This window comes from Sinocyclocheilus rhinocerous, unplaced genomic scaffold (assembly GCF_001515625.1).
Source record: "Sinocyclocheilus rhinocerous isolate Xijiao unplaced genomic scaffold, SAMN03320098_v1.1 scaffold834, whole genome shotgun sequence".
NCBI lineage: Eukaryota > Metazoa > Chordata > Actinopteri > Cypriniformes > Cyprinidae > Sinocyclocheilus > Sinocyclocheilus rhinocerous.
The window spans coordinates 1,642,357-1,661,672 of NW_015645089.1; the positions used below are offsets into that span (position 1 = coordinate 1,642,357).

General features: G+C 35.4%; 1 protein-coding gene across 1 annotated transcript in view; it reads left to right on the forward strand.

Annotated features, from left to right (window-relative positions):
- The first annotated feature begins 2,893 nt into the window (after positions 1-2,893).
- ptprq (protein tyrosine phosphatase receptor type Q) overlaps positions 2,894-19,316 on the forward strand; it is a 45,977-nt gene continuing 29,554 nt past the window's right edge. The window contains exons 1-11 of the mRNA XM_016509219.1: positions 2,894-2,941; positions 4,339-4,504; positions 4,661-4,921; positions 5,915-6,075; positions 9,536-9,650; positions 10,700-10,926; positions 13,208-13,277; positions 14,059-14,258; positions 14,400-14,640; positions 15,537-15,665; positions 15,897-16,043. Of these exons, the coding sequence (XP_016364705.1) occupies positions 2,894-2,941; positions 4,339-4,504; positions 4,661-4,921; positions 5,915-6,075; positions 9,536-9,650; positions 10,700-10,926; positions 13,208-13,277; positions 14,059-14,258; positions 14,400-14,640; positions 15,537-15,665; positions 15,897-16,043 (1,765 nt within the window). The remainder of the gene's footprint in view (positions 2,942-4,338; positions 4,505-4,660; positions 4,922-5,914; positions 6,076-9,535; positions 9,651-10,699; positions 10,927-13,207; positions 13,278-14,058; positions 14,259-14,399; positions 14,641-15,536; positions 15,666-15,896; positions 16,044-19,316) is intronic.

Here is a 19,316-nt window from a genome sequence, read left to right on the forward strand (position 1 = left end):
GCTTAATACTGATTTTGTTTGAATTTGTTTATTTATTGACAGGTTTGGCTCCTCCCACTCATGTGCGTGCTGGTGTTGTGACTGACAGCTCTATAGAGCTCCTGTGGGACGGGGCTGAGGGGGGCAACCACCATTATGAGGCGCTGAGTATGAACTGTGCTGATTCTGTCACGGTACGATCCTGTGTGTGAGTACACATCCTGTGTATGATGTCTGTGTTTCTTCTTTTACATACTATAAATGACACCATTTGATGAAAGAAGTACATTTCCTGATCCCATTCCACCATCAATGGGATCACCAACATAATTTTTATGAAACTGAAGTGAAACTGTGCACAGAAGATTTTGAAGTCAATATTTTATGCTGTCCTTAAATAATAGATACTCAAAGAAGGGGAAAATAGTTTGTTTACTAATTTGATGTGTGTGTCTTTGTAGGTGCAGAAGGTAGTCGACACTCGGGCAATTTTTAAAGACGTGATTGCAGGAAAGCTATGCAACTTTTCAGTCCGAGCCGAGAAGGAGTTTTTCAGAGACAGTCTGGCTGTGATTATCGCCATAAGAGCTGGTACACATACTTTCACATAAGCTCAACTACTTATGCTACCATTGAATAGTTTGGGGTCAGTGAGATTGTTTTGTTTTGTTTTGTTTTGTTTCGTTTCGTTTCGTTTTATAAAAATAATACTTTTATTTACAGAGGATCTATTAAATTGATCTAAATTGAAATTAATTAAATTAATTAATTAAATTGAATTAAAAAATTAAAATAGTTCTCCTTCAAATCAATTGTGTCCTTTTGAACTTTCTATTCATCAAAAAATCCTGAAAGGAAAAATATCACCATTTCCACAAAAATATTAAGCATCACTCTTTTAAACATTGATAATATGTTTCTTGAGCAATAAATCAGCATATTAGAATGATTTCTGAAGGCTTGCAAAACTTAAACCAACATTTTTGAACTTCTTGTTTACTTGTTACTGAAATAGACTTACATTTTTGAGGAGCAATTTTTAGTCTATCAGCTTGTGATTAGCACAACTAAAGAAAAATTAATACATTCCTATGGAATTTCTGGAAATGACAGTTTTTTTTGTGTTTCATGACTATAGGAACCTGTTATAACTTTTAAACGATAACTTTGTGATTAATTGCCTTGAGTGTTTTTGTAGCTCCCAGTCAGGTCACCTTGCTGCCAGTGCAGAGGACATCAGTGTCTCTCAGCGTGCGCTGGAGGGCCGGCCGGGGGGTCTGTGACTCATTCATCCTGTCCATCAGAAACTCAACCTTTATCCTGCAGACCAGTCAAAGTGTGTCTGATGACAGGTGCGGATTTAGATCAGTTATCTGCCCTGAAGATTCGTTCTTTATATGAGAGGTTTGAACTGTGGCTTTCTCTCTTTTTAGAACATATCGCTTTGACAACCTGTTGCCTGGAAGTGTGTATACTGTTGAAGTGAGCAGTGTTAGCGGAGACAGGCGAAGTTTACCTGCTGCTGTAAACGCTAACACACGTGAGTGTGACTACACTTATATTGGTACTAAACTTGCTGTCTCACACAAATCCACACATTAGCTCTATTCCAAAACGTAATGCTTTGCTGTAGTGCCTACATAGACAGCTTCCCTCCAAAGCAGCATGCTAGCTGAAATCGAACCTTATAAATGACTTATTTGGAACACTCCTCTGGGGTAGCAACTCCATTAGCATCTACTTATATACACCAAACAAATAGAGGTCTTCATGTTAAGCCAATTCAGTTGAGTTGAATGTTAGCATGCCACTAAACTAACTTGATACTACGGTAAACATAAAAATACATTCAAATATTGAGTAAAATAATCCATTTTAATTTCCCTGATCTGTTTATTAATAATTTTAGCTATTGAATAAAATGTAGACCACTGTTCAAAAGTTTAAATCGTTACAATGTTCTTAAAAGAAGTCTCTTATGCTTGCCAAAGCTGAATTTATTTGATAAAAATACAGCAAAAACTGTAATATTGTAAAATATGATTACAATTTAAAATAACTTATAATTTCCTTCAGAAATTATAAATAATTATTTGTGAAGGATCATGTGACACTGAAGACTGGAGTAATGATGCTGAAAATTCAGCTTTGCATCACAGAAATAAATGATATTTTAAAGTGTATTAAAATAGAAACCATTATTTTATATTCTAATAACATTTTGCAAGATTACTGGGTTTTTCTGTATTTTTGATCAAATAAATGCAGCCTCGATGAGCATAAGAGACTTCTTTAAAAAACATTACAAGTCTTACTGATCCCAAACTTTTGAGCGGTAGTGTATCTCTAGTATATTCTTAATTCCTGTGATGGCAAAGCTGAATTTTCAGCATCATTACTCCAGTCTTTAATAACATTTTTTATTATCAGTGTTGAAAACCGTTGTGCTGCTTAATATTAACAAAACAGCATGTATTTGAAGTATACTGTCACTTTAGATCAATTAAATGCATCCTTGCTGAATAAAAGTATTAATTTAAAAAATCAAAATTTCTCTCATCTGCCATCTTGCATACATTTTTTCCTCTAAGCTTTTTGCAATGCATTCTGGGATTGGGTTCCCTTTGAAGATATGTGCGATGTTGCACTTGAATTGGCCATTAGATAAAGTATAGAGACATGATGATGGACAGTTTTAATTTAGGGCCATGTTAAAGACAAACTTCCTGACATCTTATTTAGTAAATATTATTCTGTGTGATTTTGGAACAGCCTGAGATATGCCTTAAATGCCGTCTCACTAGAATTTGGAACAGAGCTGTAAACACACACATGTTCTCAAAATGGTCTTTTTTGTACTTCAGTTCCAGAACCTCCTGACGACCTCACTTTCATTGAACAGGAAGTGAGCAGCATGTATGTGATGTGGACACACCCACCGGGCAATGTGGATGGTTACAGGGTAGGGTGACTTTTTGTTTATCCAATCAGCATCGAGATCCACATACTGTAGGGATTTGGTCATTGCATATGATAGTGTATTTTAACATTCGATTTTTGCTTGTTTGTTTACTTAGCAATTGAATAGAATTAAATTTAAGCGGTTATGTGGAATGAGTTATTAGAAGTTTGTGTGTATTGTAAGCATGACTAGACTAGTATCAGGGCCTTTGGACACCTGTTAAAACTTTCATACTGACCGTCTCAGCTGAAATGTAGCCTAGCAACACCCCCGTGTGCTCGGGTTTCTGCCTTTCTCATAATACATGAGCGCCAGTCCTTCATTATACCTTACAAACAGAAGGAAGGTATTTGAGTGTATGATGTAAAGATGCTTTTTGTGCAATGCAAAGTCCCCCGGAATAACCTGGGCTAAAGTGACTTTTCCAAGGGCAGTAGTAATGATCTTCCCACTTCCATTGTCACCCTTATTCTAGATTGGCCTTGCCAGCATCTCAGATCTTTATTGACTGATCTATTAACACTGTTTTTTATATTTGTTTGTCATTTTATTTAAAGGGGTCCTATTATGCTCTTTTACAAAGTCTTGATTTTGTTTTGGGGGTGTACTAGAACATGCTCTCATGCTTGGTGGTTCGAAAAACGCATTATTTTTCACATAATTGACATTATTAAAATACCTTTCTCCCCAGCCTATTTTTAATGGTATTCTAATAAGCCGCTTTGTGATATCACAAATCCCGGAAACCAACACTGTAGTCCAAACGAGCCGTTCGTTGTAGTTCTTGAAAAGGGATTTTTAAAAAACGAAATATCTCCCTTTGGAGTGGACTTTGAGATTTGTAACTTTCTAGATCTTTTTTATGCCCAAACATACACACTACACACTGACTAAAATTTAAAAAGTGAAAAAGCATAATAGGACCCCTTTAAACTACTATTCAAAGGTTTGGGGTTTGTACGATTTGTTCATGTTTTTTTAAAAAGCCATCTCTTATGCTCACCAAGGCTGTTCAAAAAATACAGTAAAAACACAAATATTATTACAGTTTAAAATAACTATTTTCTATTTGAATATATTTTAAATATAATTTATTCCTGTGATGCAAAGCTGAATTTTCAGCATCATTACTCCAGTCTTCAGTGTCACATGATCCTTCAGAAATCATTCTAATATGCTGATTTGCTGCTCAAGAATCATTTCTTATTATTATCAGTGTTGAAAACAGTCATGCTGCTTCATATTTTTGTGCAAACCATGATACTTTATTTCAGGATTCTTTGATGAATAGAAAATTCAAAACAGTATTTTTTATACTTTGCTGTCACTTCTGGTCAATTAAATGCATTCTTGCTTATTTTATTTCTATTGCTTTCTTCTCATTCAATCCTCTTTAGCTTCAATATGGCTTTGTGGGTGACCTCCCTCTGCAGCAGCAGGTTGATCTTCATGGCAACAGTGTCAGGATTCATGACCTGACCCCAGGAAGTGATTACAGGTTTGAGATCCAGTCCTTCCTGGGGTCAGATTTCAGCCAGACCACATCCCAAAACATCTCTACTAGTAAGAATCTCCCAGTCGATATTTCTGAAGCAGTGGCCCTTGATTCTGTTCTTAGTGATGCTTTCTACTTTTGGTATCATTAACAAATACAGATAAAACACATATTAACAATTAAGGTCATGCTTGATGTTTTTCTCAACTAATTTTTTATTCCAGGGCCAGCAGGTGTATGTTCACTCTCTGTGTCTCACGTCAATGGGACGTCCGTCACAGTGTCATGGAAACCAGCCACTGGTCATTTTGATTTTTATAGAATGGCGGTCAGTAACATCTCTCATATCTGGACATTAGATGTGAGTCCACACTCGCAGGAGGTCACTGTCAGCAGCCTGTGGAACGGATGCTCCTACAACATCACTGTTCAACGCTTCAGAAACAACATCAGTGGAACCGCCGCCACAATCACCATACGTACAGGTTTGACTGTTACCCACAATACACTTTGCACAACTGAAGGTACTAGTTCCTGTGAAACTGTTTTAAAACCGTTTGTATTGTCAATTAACGCTTGAATTGAACCAAACTGAATTGCACAGAACTGATTCTCATTGCATTGAATTGAACAAAGCCTAACTGAATTTAACTGAACTGAACTGTATTGCACCAAACTGAACCTTAACTGTAAATGAAATTTAAATTCAGTAAATTGAACCAGGATTATTTTAGTATCATTGATATACTATTATAGTTGTGTTAATATCTTTAATTAGATTTTTTATTTATTTAGTTTTCACTTTAATTTTTGTGAAAGTTTACCTATTTTATTGTCTTTTTTAGTTTATTTAGTTTTAGTTGTTTTAAACTAAATGAAAATGAGAAAAAAAGCTGAAATAAAATAAGTTTAAGGGTTTATATATTGTATTTAAAATAACGAAAACACATTTTTTTTTAATAGTTTTAGTTTTAGTTAACGATAATAACACTGAATTGAACTGCAATTGGTTAAGTTTGGTTTGGTTCAACTGCATTGAATTGAACTGAACTAATCTGAGCTGAATCAAATTGAATTGAACCCAACTGAAATGAATCAAATTTAACAGTTAATTAACAATTTTCTAATTACTTTTGCATATTATCAACATTTCATTGTTGATCATTTTTATTTTGTTCTATTCTAACATTTTTACTGTTTAATTTTAATCTGGTTCAGTGTTATTTGCATTGCTTGTATTGTGTGTCACTTGCTTGTTTACACTTGTAAAGCACTTTGAACTGCATTAAATTTGTTTAAAAGGTGCAATATAAATAATGTTTGGTTGAGTGATTGAGTGAAACTGAACCGAACTGAACTAACTTTAATTTGTACTGAACTGAATTACATTTTTAGCAAATGTCTGCCTATAAATTATACTGTATGCATGCATTTGCATGTTTTTTTTATAGTGAAAAACCAAAATCTGTGTGTTTCAGTCCCTGCTAGTCCTGAGGGGTTGCGAGTGATAAGCGTGTCACCTCGTGCTTTCTCACTCCACTGGTTGGCATCACCTGGATGTGATAAGAACTACATGGTCCAACTGCATCCTGACCACGGCAATATCAACATCACCACCACAGCAGACAGCGGAGTGCAGGTACACACTCACACACACACACCCTGAGTCACTGCTCTCCCGCAGCCGTATGCCAGGTGTCAGGTAGAAGAGTATCTGTGTCAGCTGGGCGGAGTGTGTGGAGGAAGGTTGGAGAACAAGGGAGAGAGTGAAAGAGAGAGAGAAGACCATTAATGATAGGTTTAACAGTGGTGGAGGGACTAGTTTGTTTCTGATCACTCACATACCACCGATTAGTTAGCCCGTTTACCCATCCAGCAGCTCTCTCTTTAGTGAGGGGCCATCATGCCATCCTGTCTGCCCCTGCTGGTTATCCTGTACGCGGGCCTCTGTAACATTCAGGTAGGCTTTAATTGCATATTTGCATTGCATGGGTTTTGCATTACATGACATGCATCACACAAGCTTTTTAACCATGGACCAAATGAAATAGTCAAGTTGTGCCATTCACAATTGTATTGAAATTGAATTATTTAGAACTTCAAAAAAATATTTTTTTACAACATCATTTCATATTTAATTTCAATACAATTCTGAATGGCACAACTTGACTGTAGTTGCGCCATTCAGAATTGTATTGAAATTGAATTTGAGATGATGCATGTTTTAAAAAATTATTACATAAAACAATGATTATTGGAGTGCATTTTACAAGAAAATGCTATTTTAGCTATTCTAACCTTAGAATTTCACATTTAATTCACTGTGTTACTTGCCATTTCTTTGTAATTATTTGTGAAATGTACTAGCATTTTTGAGTTGTTTTTTCCAGTGTAACAAACAGAAATGTTTAAAGAAATAAATTAAAATGGATGGTTGTAATCAATCAAATGCCACCTGTAGACTTTTTTGATGTATATTTGATTATATTTACTAAATTGAACTTATGCTAACATAAAAAAGAGACTCATTTCCCAGAATGTAATTTACCCCAAAGTCTTTAAAATGGAGCATTTTATTTTATTATTTTTATTTTTTAAATATTATACTTTGAATTGCAGTTCTGTAAATAAATTCATCTTCCTGTCATTCTTATTGAAATTCCAGTTGAACATCTTCCTGGGTGTTTCAAATTAAATTCAAATGAATTTCAACGACATAAAATGATTTCAAATGAAAATTCCAACTCAGGAACTTAAAGGGTGACAATTTTGTAATTTTCTGCAAGATTTTCTGCAACCCTGCGAGACTGATTTCTTCCCCTAAAACACACAGACTGTGTTCTGTTAGAGACACAGGTGTGAGCTGGTGAGATGGTGAGACGCCACACGACCTTAGAGGAATTTTTGAACTGGCTTGCGTTTCTTAGAATGAAGGAACACGACAATACTGGCACACAAACAAAGACTTGAGTGTGTGATAAATATCACTGTGCATTGACTGGTTTGTGCAGGACTGTGTGTTTGGAAAGCATTGCCATTTGACATTTTATTCTCGGAGGTATTCATTTGTAGGGCATTCATAAACGTTGCCATCACCAATCAAAATTTCTTTTTAAATTTAGATGCTTTATGCTAATTTTGGACATTATTTTCCATTTACCTGTGTGAACTTGACAGTAACTTTCTTTGAGATCTTGGGACCAGCTCGTTAAATTGAAAAATGGTCCAGAAATTTAGTTCTGAGAAAAGCTCTTGGTATTTGTCTCGGTATAAACTTGGTTTATATGGTTGATATTTTGCAGTGAAATTCATAGAAGTATGGCTTATGCATATATACCGGTTATGTAATGCATGTATGCATGAATTAGGTTTTTCAGTCTTATTTTGTTTTACTGGTGTTGTCAGGCTATTTTATACTCAGATCAGAAAAGACTTGTCTTTCTGGAACAAGTGGTGTGACATCACGTACGGTAATTTAGCCTGCCGCTGTTGCATTGCTCAACCAACCTTGTGTTTGTGAACATGTGACAGAAAACGTCAAGAGATGCTTTTGTTCTATGATATTTATGAACAAATGATTTCTGATGAAACTATTGCCAATACTCCATATCATTTGAAGTGCATGCTAACTCCAGAAGATTTGTTTGCAAAAAGTGTGTCTGTGGGAGTATCTGAGGTGCTTGTATTATTAGTGGTATCTAGATGTTTTTGAAGGCAGTTTGATGCATGATGGTATTTTGAGGGAATATTGCGACGTGTTTGATTAATGTGAGTCATTGTCTTCAGTCAGGCATAGCCCGTGCTATTTGAATCACATTCATATATTTGATCACATTCAATTTGTGGTTTGCTGATTATCTTGTGCTGACGTTTTGATTTTACCTGAGGGTTAGTGTAGCGTATATTATGCTTTGGTCTTCTCAGAAGGGACATGACTTAGCAAGCTTTGTCATGCACTGAAAATGAGCCTTTACTGACTATATTTGAAAAATTCTACTCCATTCAATAACAATAACTAAGTCAAAATAAGCTTTTTAAAATTATTTCTTGAAAACAACTATTTTTTTTAAAACCCTGAACTTTAAGGTGCAAAACAACACCTTCAACAAAACACATAACAACAAAACATAAGATTTTATCATTATACAAGTCAATTGCATATTTGTTTGGCATGGGCTTTGTGTTACATGACATGCATATAAATACAAATACCAAATGAAATACTTAAGATTAGCAGAGTTGTGTGCCATTTAGAATTGCTTTTAGAGTTAAAATGGAATATTGTAATCAATGTTTGAGATGCCACCTATTAATTTTTTATAGATTTAATATATCCTATCATAAAAGTTTATTGTAAATATTTATTAACATTTGTACATTATTGCTAATCAGACTTGACTTTTTTTCAACTTTTTTTCGCAAATAAAGCATTAACACCAATGAATCTTCTAAGATGTTGTCATTATCACCTCAAAATGTGACAGATTTAAATATTTAACAAAAAAATAAAGTGCAAACCAATACAGTGCCATTTCCTATGATCTAATATATGTGACCCTGGAGCACAAAACCAGCCTCAAGTCGCTTGGGTATATTTGTAGCAATAGCCCAAATAACATTGTATGGGTCAAAATGATCGATTTTTTTTTATGCCAAAAATCATTAGGATATGAAGTAAAGATCATGTTCCATGAAGATATTTTGTAAATTTCCTACCGTAAATATATCAAAACTTAATTTTTGATTAGTAATATGCATTGCTAAGGACTTCATTTGGACAACTTTAAAGGCGATTTTCTCAATATTTAGATTTTTTTGCACCGTCAGATTCCAGATTTTCAAAATAGTTGTATCTCGGCCAAATATTGTCCTATCTTAACAAACCATACATCAATGGAAAGCTTATTTATTCAGCTTTATAAATCTCAATTTCAAAAAATTGACCCTTATGACTGGTTTTGTGGTCCAGGGTCACATATAAAGTTGTTATAGAAAAATTTATGGAATTATGCCTTTTAAAATTGTTCGTATCTGTCACCATGTTATGTTGGTTGTAGATGTGTAACTTGCATATGTATTGTGTATATTCTATGTGTTAGGCTCAAGTGTCCAATGTAACCCCTGGAACATCATACACTGTGACGGTCAATGCGGTGGCCTCGTCAGGGTTCAGCTCACCTGTCAGCCGAATACTCGTCACCACTACTGAATCCTGTAAGTCTGTGTGTTCCGTTCTTAAACCACTATTCCCTTATATACATTCCTCTAGACTTCCTCCTGAGATTTTTAGCTGTTTTTGCTTGTCAAGTAAAAAGTGTTAAATTATTTTCATAGACATACAACACTCTTTAAAATAAAGGCTCCAAAAGGGGGTTTTCACAGTGTTGCCATAGAAGAACCATTATGGTCCCCAAATCACCTTTCAGTGAGCAGTTCTAAAAAGAACCATTTTTTCTTAGTGTGAAGAACATTCGAATAATCTAAAGAATGTTTTTTCCATTATAAAGAGCAATCGAAAGATTCCATGGATATTAAAAGTTCTAGAAAATGTTATGCTATAATAGTTTTCTTTGCAGTACCATGCAAATACCATGGTACATGAATACAACAATCATGCAGTACTGTTATACATAAAAGCACCATCTGATATCATCTCTGTACTACTGTATTGTTTTGTAAGCGTAGAACCAGTGACGAAAATTGAAAGGCGAAACCCTTTGAGATGTTGTACATGAATCCAAATGCATTTTGTTTAATTTGAAATGTGTGTGTGTGTGTATATTTATGTTTGCATAATTGATGCTGATTCCAGTTAGCAGGCTTTGATAGGTCGGTATCAGATTCCCAGGGTGCTGTTTGCCCGTCCCTCTGAGAATGGCATGGTCGGGTCACGCTTTCTGGTGGCTTTATATTGTTCCTCTCCTAAATGGCTAACACCTCCACAACAACGGAGAGCTGTTAGCGAGCCAAACGCCTTCTAAAAGACCTCTAAATTTGATAATGACCTGGATGATACTAAATCTAGGCCAGAGCAACAATATCCGTTCTGCTTCATTGCAGAAGAATGGCAATATAATAAATGCAAGAAGTGACAATGAATTCAAATGAATTGTGTGTAAAAACTACAGAAAATAATTGCTGTAATTAACCAATTAGATTCAAGTATTCAATAAAGCTGACATAGTTAAGTAGGATAACATACTGAATGCATTAAAAAATGCTTAAATTAATTCATTATTTGTGTTTTATCTATGTGTATGCAGTACCTGCGGCCCCCTCTAAGCCAGAAGGTGAGCGGGTCGGTTCCAATGGGATCCTGCTGTCCTGGCGGATGCCAGTGCCTCTCGACCCCTCAATTCACTCATTTGTCATCAGATACAAGGAAATGTGTCCATATCCCGACCCTACCTTCACTGAGGTCACCAAGAGCCTGGATATCCCAGAAACCCTGCTGAACACACTCACCCCTGGAGCTACATACAACATCAAGGTGCACGCTTGAGGCTTCACACATTTCAGTTGTTTATTTGATAGCAAAAATGAGAGAAAAGCTAAAAAAATACATAATTCTTTATGTACACAAATCTGTGCCCACAGCATAGATTTTCAGATATAATAGGAACAGAATATCAAGCTTCCTAGAGGGTGTGCATAACACATTTGACTACAATATGTTTTTATGGAAATGTTTTTAGGAAAACGTGAAAAGGAACTAAAGTATAATAACTTTCGCAAAGCTGCATCATATTACATTGGAACTATTATGAACTACCGTTTAAAAAATTGGAATTAAGATTTTTGTAATGTTTTTGTCTCTTATGCTCAGCAAGTCTGCGTTTATTTGATCAAAAGTACAGTAAAAACAGTAATATTGTGAAATACGATAACAATTTCAAAGAATTGTTTTCTATTTGAATATATTTTAATATGTAATTTATTCTTGTGATGGCAAAGCTGAATTTTCAGTCTTCAGTGTCACATGATCTTTCAGAAATCATTCTAATAGGGTGATTTACTGCTCAAGAAACATTTCTTATAATTATCAACGTTAAAAACAGTTGTGCGGCCTAATATTTTTGTGGAAACTGTATTTTTTTCAGGATTCTTTGATGAATAGGAAGTTCAAAAGAAAAGCATTTTTGTAATATAAATACTCTGTAACATTATAAAGGTCTTTACTGTCACTTCTGATCGATATAATGCATCCTTGCTGAATAAAAGTATATATTTCTTGGAGAAAAAAAAATGTAATTAATTAATTAACTGTCCCCAAGTTTTTGAATGGTAGTGTATATTTAAAACAACAGAACTACAAATGCACAAAAGCTATAAATTATTAAAATAATAATGCCAGCGAGCATGGTTGTAATAAGGATAATTTTGCTCAAGGAGAAAAACACTTGAGGTTGAAGCACTTGAAGTGAAAAGATACTTCAGTGGATAGTTTAAAAATGCCACAAAAAAGCATCCTCAAAAAGTGCTTTTAATCATGGCAGGTCTGCCTCATTGAATACTTGTAACCTGCTATGAAGAGCACAAAACCCAGACTGAGTAAACATGGGTTTTCTCATAATATGCTCATATTACAAGGCAGATGTGTCCTAGTACACACTATTAACAAATTCAGATGTGACGTCATGAGAAATGCGCTTCTTAAAGACTCCCAGTGAGAAATTCTAGAGATTTCCGATTTCTTTCCAACTCTAAAGAACTCCAGGCTTCTTATTGAGGAATGGTGCAATATCACACAGTTCAAGAGCTGAACTACATTATTCCCCAAAGAAACGAAGCTCTTCGAAAGGCAAAAACATGACCTGCTCCTTATTAAGTGCATGGAAATTAACACATTTATAGATGTTACTGATATTCTATCCAGCCCATGTGTATCTGAGATGTTAGATTCTCCTTTATTTCCCTTTTAAGTGTTTTGCGGTGGTCATTGTGGTGTATTGTTGTGTCACCTCTAATGAAACAGCAGCCAGTAAAAACTTTTCTGAAAATGCTTTTTAACTCTGTAGGGAAGGTCCAGCGTTCAGCAGACACTACTGGATTAACTGTCCACGGGAAAGTTGCCAGTGGCCTCTATTCCATTGATCCCACTCAATAATTTATCAGCTGTGAATTATTCATCTCCTACAGAGAACTCTGGATCCACGAGGGATCTCTGTTTTCCCTCATTTGTCTCGTGAATTCATTGGCTGGGTACACCGTGAACTCTGAATTGACTCTCTGAGCTTTTGTGTGAGCGTGTGTTTGTACATGTGACAGTATTTGATGGATCTGTTGTCTGGAGTAGATCATCTTGCATCGGAATCTTCATTCACAGTGTTTATATAACCACCTCTGCTAAGTCATGGTGATAAATCGGGAAGTCGTGGCCTAATGGTTAGAGAGTCGGACTTGTAACCCAAAGGTTGCGGGTTCGAGTCTCGTACCGGCAGGGATTGTAGGTGGGGGGAGTGAATGTACAGCGCTCTCTTCCACCTTCAATACCACGACTGAGGTGCCCTTGAGCAAGGCACCGAACCCCCAACTGCTCCCCGGGCGCCGCAGCAAAAATGGCTGCCCACTGCTCCGGGTGTGTGTTCACTGCTGTGTGTGTGCACTTTGGATGGGATAAATTCAGAGCACTAATTCCGAGTATGGGTAACCATACTTGGCCACATGTCACGTCACTTTTTTTTTTAAATCAAGCAGACGCTCTTATGCTGCGTGCGTTTGGCTACAGTATATTGCTTTTTAAAAGCTTTTCTTCTGTCTTTTCTCTACAGGTTGCAGCAGTAAACAAAGCAGGAATTGGACCTTTTAGCCAGTCTCTGTACTACAAAACTGCAGAGGCCCGTAAGCAATATCTATATATTTAACATAAGCTTTTTGCGAAGTCTTAGTGAGCCTCTTTGTTGTCTTCAAAGGCAGCATCTTGAGTAACTGATTCAAAATGCTCTTCATGGACAGCAACTTTGTTAATGGTCACTCACTCATGTGTAAAACATGAATAGCACTCCTCCTGTGAAGCGCATTTTGATACGCTAATAAGCACAGAAATACACAAAACACACCAGTTTTGGGTGAAATTGTACATTTTAATTAAATGGAACATTTTTAGTAAAAAATTAAATATATTTTATAATTGACATTTCCCTCAATTGTGATGTAATCCTCATTAAAATATTCTCTGAACTCATCACAATGAATTGTGGTATTTGTCACAAAAATATTAAGCAACTATTTTCAACAGTGATAATAAGAAATGTTTCTTGAGCAGCAAATCATCGTATTAGAATTTCTGAAGGATCATGTGACACTAAAAACTGGAGTAATGATGCTGAAAATTCAGCTTTGATCACATGAATAAATTACACTTTATTAAATTGTAATAATATTTCACAATATTACTGTTTTTACTGTATGTCTGATTAAATAAATGCAGCCTTGGTGAGCATTAGAGACATTCAAAAATCTTACCGACCCCAAATTTCTGAATGGTAGGGTATATGCTAGCAAAGATTTTCTGCATATGTTGCCTAAAAGTGATGCCTGCTGTAAGTGGGGATGTATGTATTGTATGAAAATACATTGTATGATTAGTGTGTGTGTGTATGTGTTCTGATCAATCTCGCAGCCCCTGGTCTGGTGTCAAACCTCACAGCGTTTGCTGAGGATCACACGTCAGTGTTAGTGACATGGTTTCTCCCCGTACGCATTAATGGTCTCATCACTAAGTTTGCAGTAAAAGTGAAACATGCTCGAACAGGCCAGACCGTCCGTACGCTGGAGCTCAACGCAGAGGACATCATGAACGGAGCCCTGCCTCACTGCAACGTACGTTTGTACTTGCATTAATTAATATTTGAAGTGATACAGGACAGCTGAGCCAAATTCAAATCGCAGTGGTATATGCATCGATCTACCAATCTTTACAATTAGTTTCGGAGTGTTTATGTGCATGCATGTGTCTTCTAGGATGCAGCAGACATCTTATCTCGTGGAACTCCAAGCCCGTCTGAGTCTTTCCAGTTGACCTCTGCTGTGTTGCCCACTGTTACGCTCTCAGCCGTACCTCCCGCCTCCATCTGGAGTGTTCCAATTAGTGTGAAGATTGATGAGCTCCGCCCCTACACTCCCTACGTGTTTGAAGTCTCCGCCTTCACCAGTGATGGGGAGGGACAGATCGCCAGCACTATGGTCCGCATGCCAGAGGCTGGTATGCTATCACACATACACACTCTTAATTCTCAAATACTGTATATCTACACTACTGTTCACTAGTTTATCAGTAATACTTTACTGTATGTATAATGCATTATAAAGGTATTCATAGTGTATGTTGTAATTCATTATATCTTTTCATAAATAATTGTAACCAAAATTAAAATGCATTATAATATTTTCAGATTCTTTGTTATATCTGAAATGGGTTGTTTGTGATGTGTTTTAATGCATTATACTTTCTAAAGGTGTAAAAATAAATGGATAAGTATTATAATTGGTTACAATTATTTATGAGATCATACAATGCATTATAAGGTGCATTAAGGCATAATTAATGCATTGTATACTACTGTTATAATACTTTTATGATGCATTATGTTTAAAGGCTTCTAGTAAAGTGGTTTTTACTGATTTTTTTTGTGGAAAGAAATTAATGCTTTTATTAAATGGATCAGAAGTTCTATAAAAATATATTGGAATTAGCATATAAGAAAGATTTCTAAAGGATCATGTGACACTAAAGATTGGACTAATGGCTGCTAAACATTCAGCTTTGCATCACAGAAATAAATTACATTTTAAAATGAATAAAAAAAACAAAGCAGTTATTTTAAATTGTATACAATCGTATAAAAATTATGTACGTAGAAAATCCTAATTCTATTCAAAAGACTATTTTACTTAAATGTCTCTGATGTGTTATTGCATGATTATTTAATACATGTTGCAAATGTGTTTTCATAATTTTTTATAATAATATCTGGAATTATAGCAATAGGACACATATCTTATTTTAATAATCACAATTTTCACTGTAATACATGATCTCAAGTTTTAAAAAATTTAAAAAAAAAAAAATAATAATAATAATAATTATGTGTGTTGCAGCCCCTGAAGACCCACCACAAAGCGTAGTTTTCAGAAACATCACTTCTAAATCTCTGTCTCTATCTTGGGACCCTCCAAAGATCACCACAGGACGGTTCAGTTACGTCATCCAGCTCCACAGCTCTGAAGGTAACACTTGCTAACGCCCCTTGGCCATCAAACCAATACCTTTACGATTCATATTATCCGACAGACACCACACTGTGACAGGAGCTTTACATGACACCAACCAGTTAGTATATGAAGCTGTGTGGCCTTGCGTTTAGCACACATGCTCCTGACATGCTCTAGACTACTTAATGCAAAGCACATCCTTTAATAGTTGTTTACTAATGCGGTACATGTATGTGTGTATTTCAGGGTTTATTAGTGAGAACAGCACAATCGAACAGGCGTTTATGTACACTGGACTGACTCCATACACACAATACTACATCCATGTGATGGCCAAATCAGCAGGGGCCACAGGACCGGCAGCAGTGATCAACATTACAACACTAGCAGAAGGTAAAATACATATACACACACAAATTTACTAGCTAATGAAGGCTTACCGTGACGTCTTTCTTACCCCTACCCAAATCTTAACCTCATAAAAGAGAACATTTTGCATTTCTAAGTTAAAAAAAATAGTATTTTTTATTAATTTATTTTACTGAGAATGTCCCCTTTTTTTTAATCAGATTTAGCCAACTTCTGAGGACAAAATTTGTTTCTTTACTATAGATAGTAAAGAAACAACCTGTGAAATGTTATTTGCACCCTGATTTTGTCTTTCATTGAGTTTAATTTTCAGTTGATATTTCAGTTGATATTTCAATATAGTGAACCTGAGTCAGTATAGCATATACTTCAGCTGATTTTATTCAATGAAGACTGTCAAATAATAATTAAGTTAAACAAAACCCACATTCCCTGTATGAAAATATTATTGCCTCATACACAATAACCACTAAACCACATTTAGCTGTGCTGACTGGAACATAAAGAAGCACTGAATCACTTTAGATACTACTGATGTGCAATTGCTTTTTTTTTTTTTCTGCATGACCCAGCTACACTTTAGTTGTGGTTCATGGATGAATTGCCACAAATGTATATTCTGCTACAGTGGAGAATTAATGGTTCACTTGACCTCCACCATGATTGATCGTTGGTGTCATGTGTTTTCTTAAACTGTGTCTGCTTGTGTATGCTTGATAGTGACATATTGGGAGCCACGTCATACAAAACAATTCAATTTTTGATTCATCTGTTTGGAGAATGTGAACAATGTGAATGTGTAAGTGTTTGCGACTTCTGTAAGTGTTCAGACTCAGGGGTCAAAATAAGTGAGAGTTATAAATTAGGTTTATATTTAGCTGTTCTGGGTGTAATTAAGTCTGTCTGCGAAATCAGCTATCTCTAATTATACCTTTAATTGGGTTAATTTAGCTGGAGGAAAATAATTTTTCATACACAGCCTGTTGGCGCTGAATAAGAAAATGCTTATTAAATGTGTGGAAAAACTAGACTTTAAAGGTTATTTGTTCACTTAGGGTTGCTTTTATCTAAAATTAGATTTTGGTTCAAGGCCTCAAAGCATCCAATGCTATGATAAATAAAAGGCTGCATTTTTCTCAGCATTGGATTGTAGAAATGGGAAAATATATCGGCTGTTCCCATGGACATTAATAATCCAACCCAGACTTTACATGTATATACACTACCATTCAAAATATTTTTTTAAAGAAATTAATACTTTGATTTAGCTAGGATACACTAAAGTGATCAAAAGTGACAATAAAGACATTTATATTTATTTTTATTATGAATAAATTTGCATGACTTTTCTAGTCGTTTGTGATTTAAAGCACTCTTTAATAATTTTTTGCGCTTAATTTTATTTTAAAGCACATTCTTTTTTTAAGTAATTAAGTTGGCTTGAGAAAGCCAACTTACTGAAATCCGACTTAAACTTAGTTATTATTATTCTTCCGAGTCTAACATTTCTGACTCCGATTTCTCCTAGAGCTTTAACTCTACAAACTCCAAACTCAGCCCAGCTCTTCAGACTGATCTCACTTAGTGTGCTATATCTTTTCTAACTGATACGACTTACAGTTTTCATAAAAATGAAGATTAAAAATCATAAAAATCTCATAGACTTACATTGACGGAATGTTCAGATGAGCCAAGACTATTCAAACTCCAACTGTCAAAATTTAAATCTAAACACTCTGAAGCCCATTATACTGAATGGACCCTTTTCACAAGACTGTGATGACACGTTTAATGGTCATCAGCATCGTAAATCCTTGAAAGTTTTTCATATTTGTATTTTTTTTTTAAATGTATCTACATTTATAACACTGTTCTTTGTATTATATCACCTTTGCATCAAATTACAAAAAAACAGTTAACGCTAATGCGAGGGTGTTACACTGTTCTATTATATCACCTTTGCATCAAATTACAAAAAAACAGTTAACGCTAATGCGAGGGTGTTTCTAATGCAGCGTCAATGGGAGGGACGGTAAATTTGACATCGTTCTCTCTTCTGACAACCGTTAACAATCTCTCTCAATTTTTTTCCTTTTATTGAAATTCATGAAAACACTACTTTTCTTTTGCTATTTGAGCAAATGGGAATGCAAAAAATATATTTGTGGTACTCTCCCATTCACTGCTATTCAAGTTAACCCAACTATGACGACTTCCGCTGCTGAGAAACCCGGAAATGTGAAAAAGGTCCATCAGACTTCCATTCTATGTACTATTTCTAAGCCATTTAAACTCATTCAAACTTATCTATCTAATATTTCTTATCATCTATCTATCTATCTATCAGCAACATGATAGCAACATGCTAATCATGCTAGACACATGCTAGCAACAGGTTAATCATGCTAGCAACATGCTAGTAACTTGCTAAGCATGCTAGCAACATGCTAGTGACATGCTAATCACGCTAGAAACATGCTAGTGACATGTTAGTAGCTTGCTAATCATGCCAGCAACATGCTAGTAATGTTAATCATGCTAGAATCGTGCTAGTAACTTGCTAGTCATGCTAGAATCATGCTAGCAACATGCTAGTAACATGCTAATCATGCTAGCAACATGCTAGTAACTTGCTAATCATGCTAGAATCGTGCTAGTAACATACTAGTAACCATAGATATGTATAGATGCCCCATTCGACGGCTCCAGGCAGGCACGTAGATGCGGCCGCCATCTTGGAACGGTCAATTTGACGTCATTCACCATTCAGTAGGTTCTCACAGAGCCGTTGAGCTGTTCTGTGCAGGATTGTGGCATCTTTCGAATATTCAGTGATTACTATGGTGAATGACGTCAAGTTGACCGTTACAATATGGCGGATGGCTTACGTATAGGGGCCCATAGAAACAGTCACTAATGAGGCATCTACGTATATATATCTTTTACTTTACTTTACTTTTAGTCATTTAGCAGACGCTTTTATCCAAAGCGACTTACAAATAAGAAAAAGTAATTAAAACTAAAAGCTAAAACTCTATAAATACTATATATATATATACACACACATTTAAGAAAATAAAAGAAATTAAATAAAAATGACAAATGCATACAACAACACTTCAAAACTAAAACATTTAAATTTAAATTTAGCATTTAAAATACGTTTTTGGATGTGTGCGGACCTTCTCTTTTGCACATGCAACGTTTCACTAGTTTGCTCCCTTGATGCCTGCCCTCAGTGCTCTCTAAATGCCAACAGCTCGCTTGCTCAACACAACCCAGCATTACAATATGCCA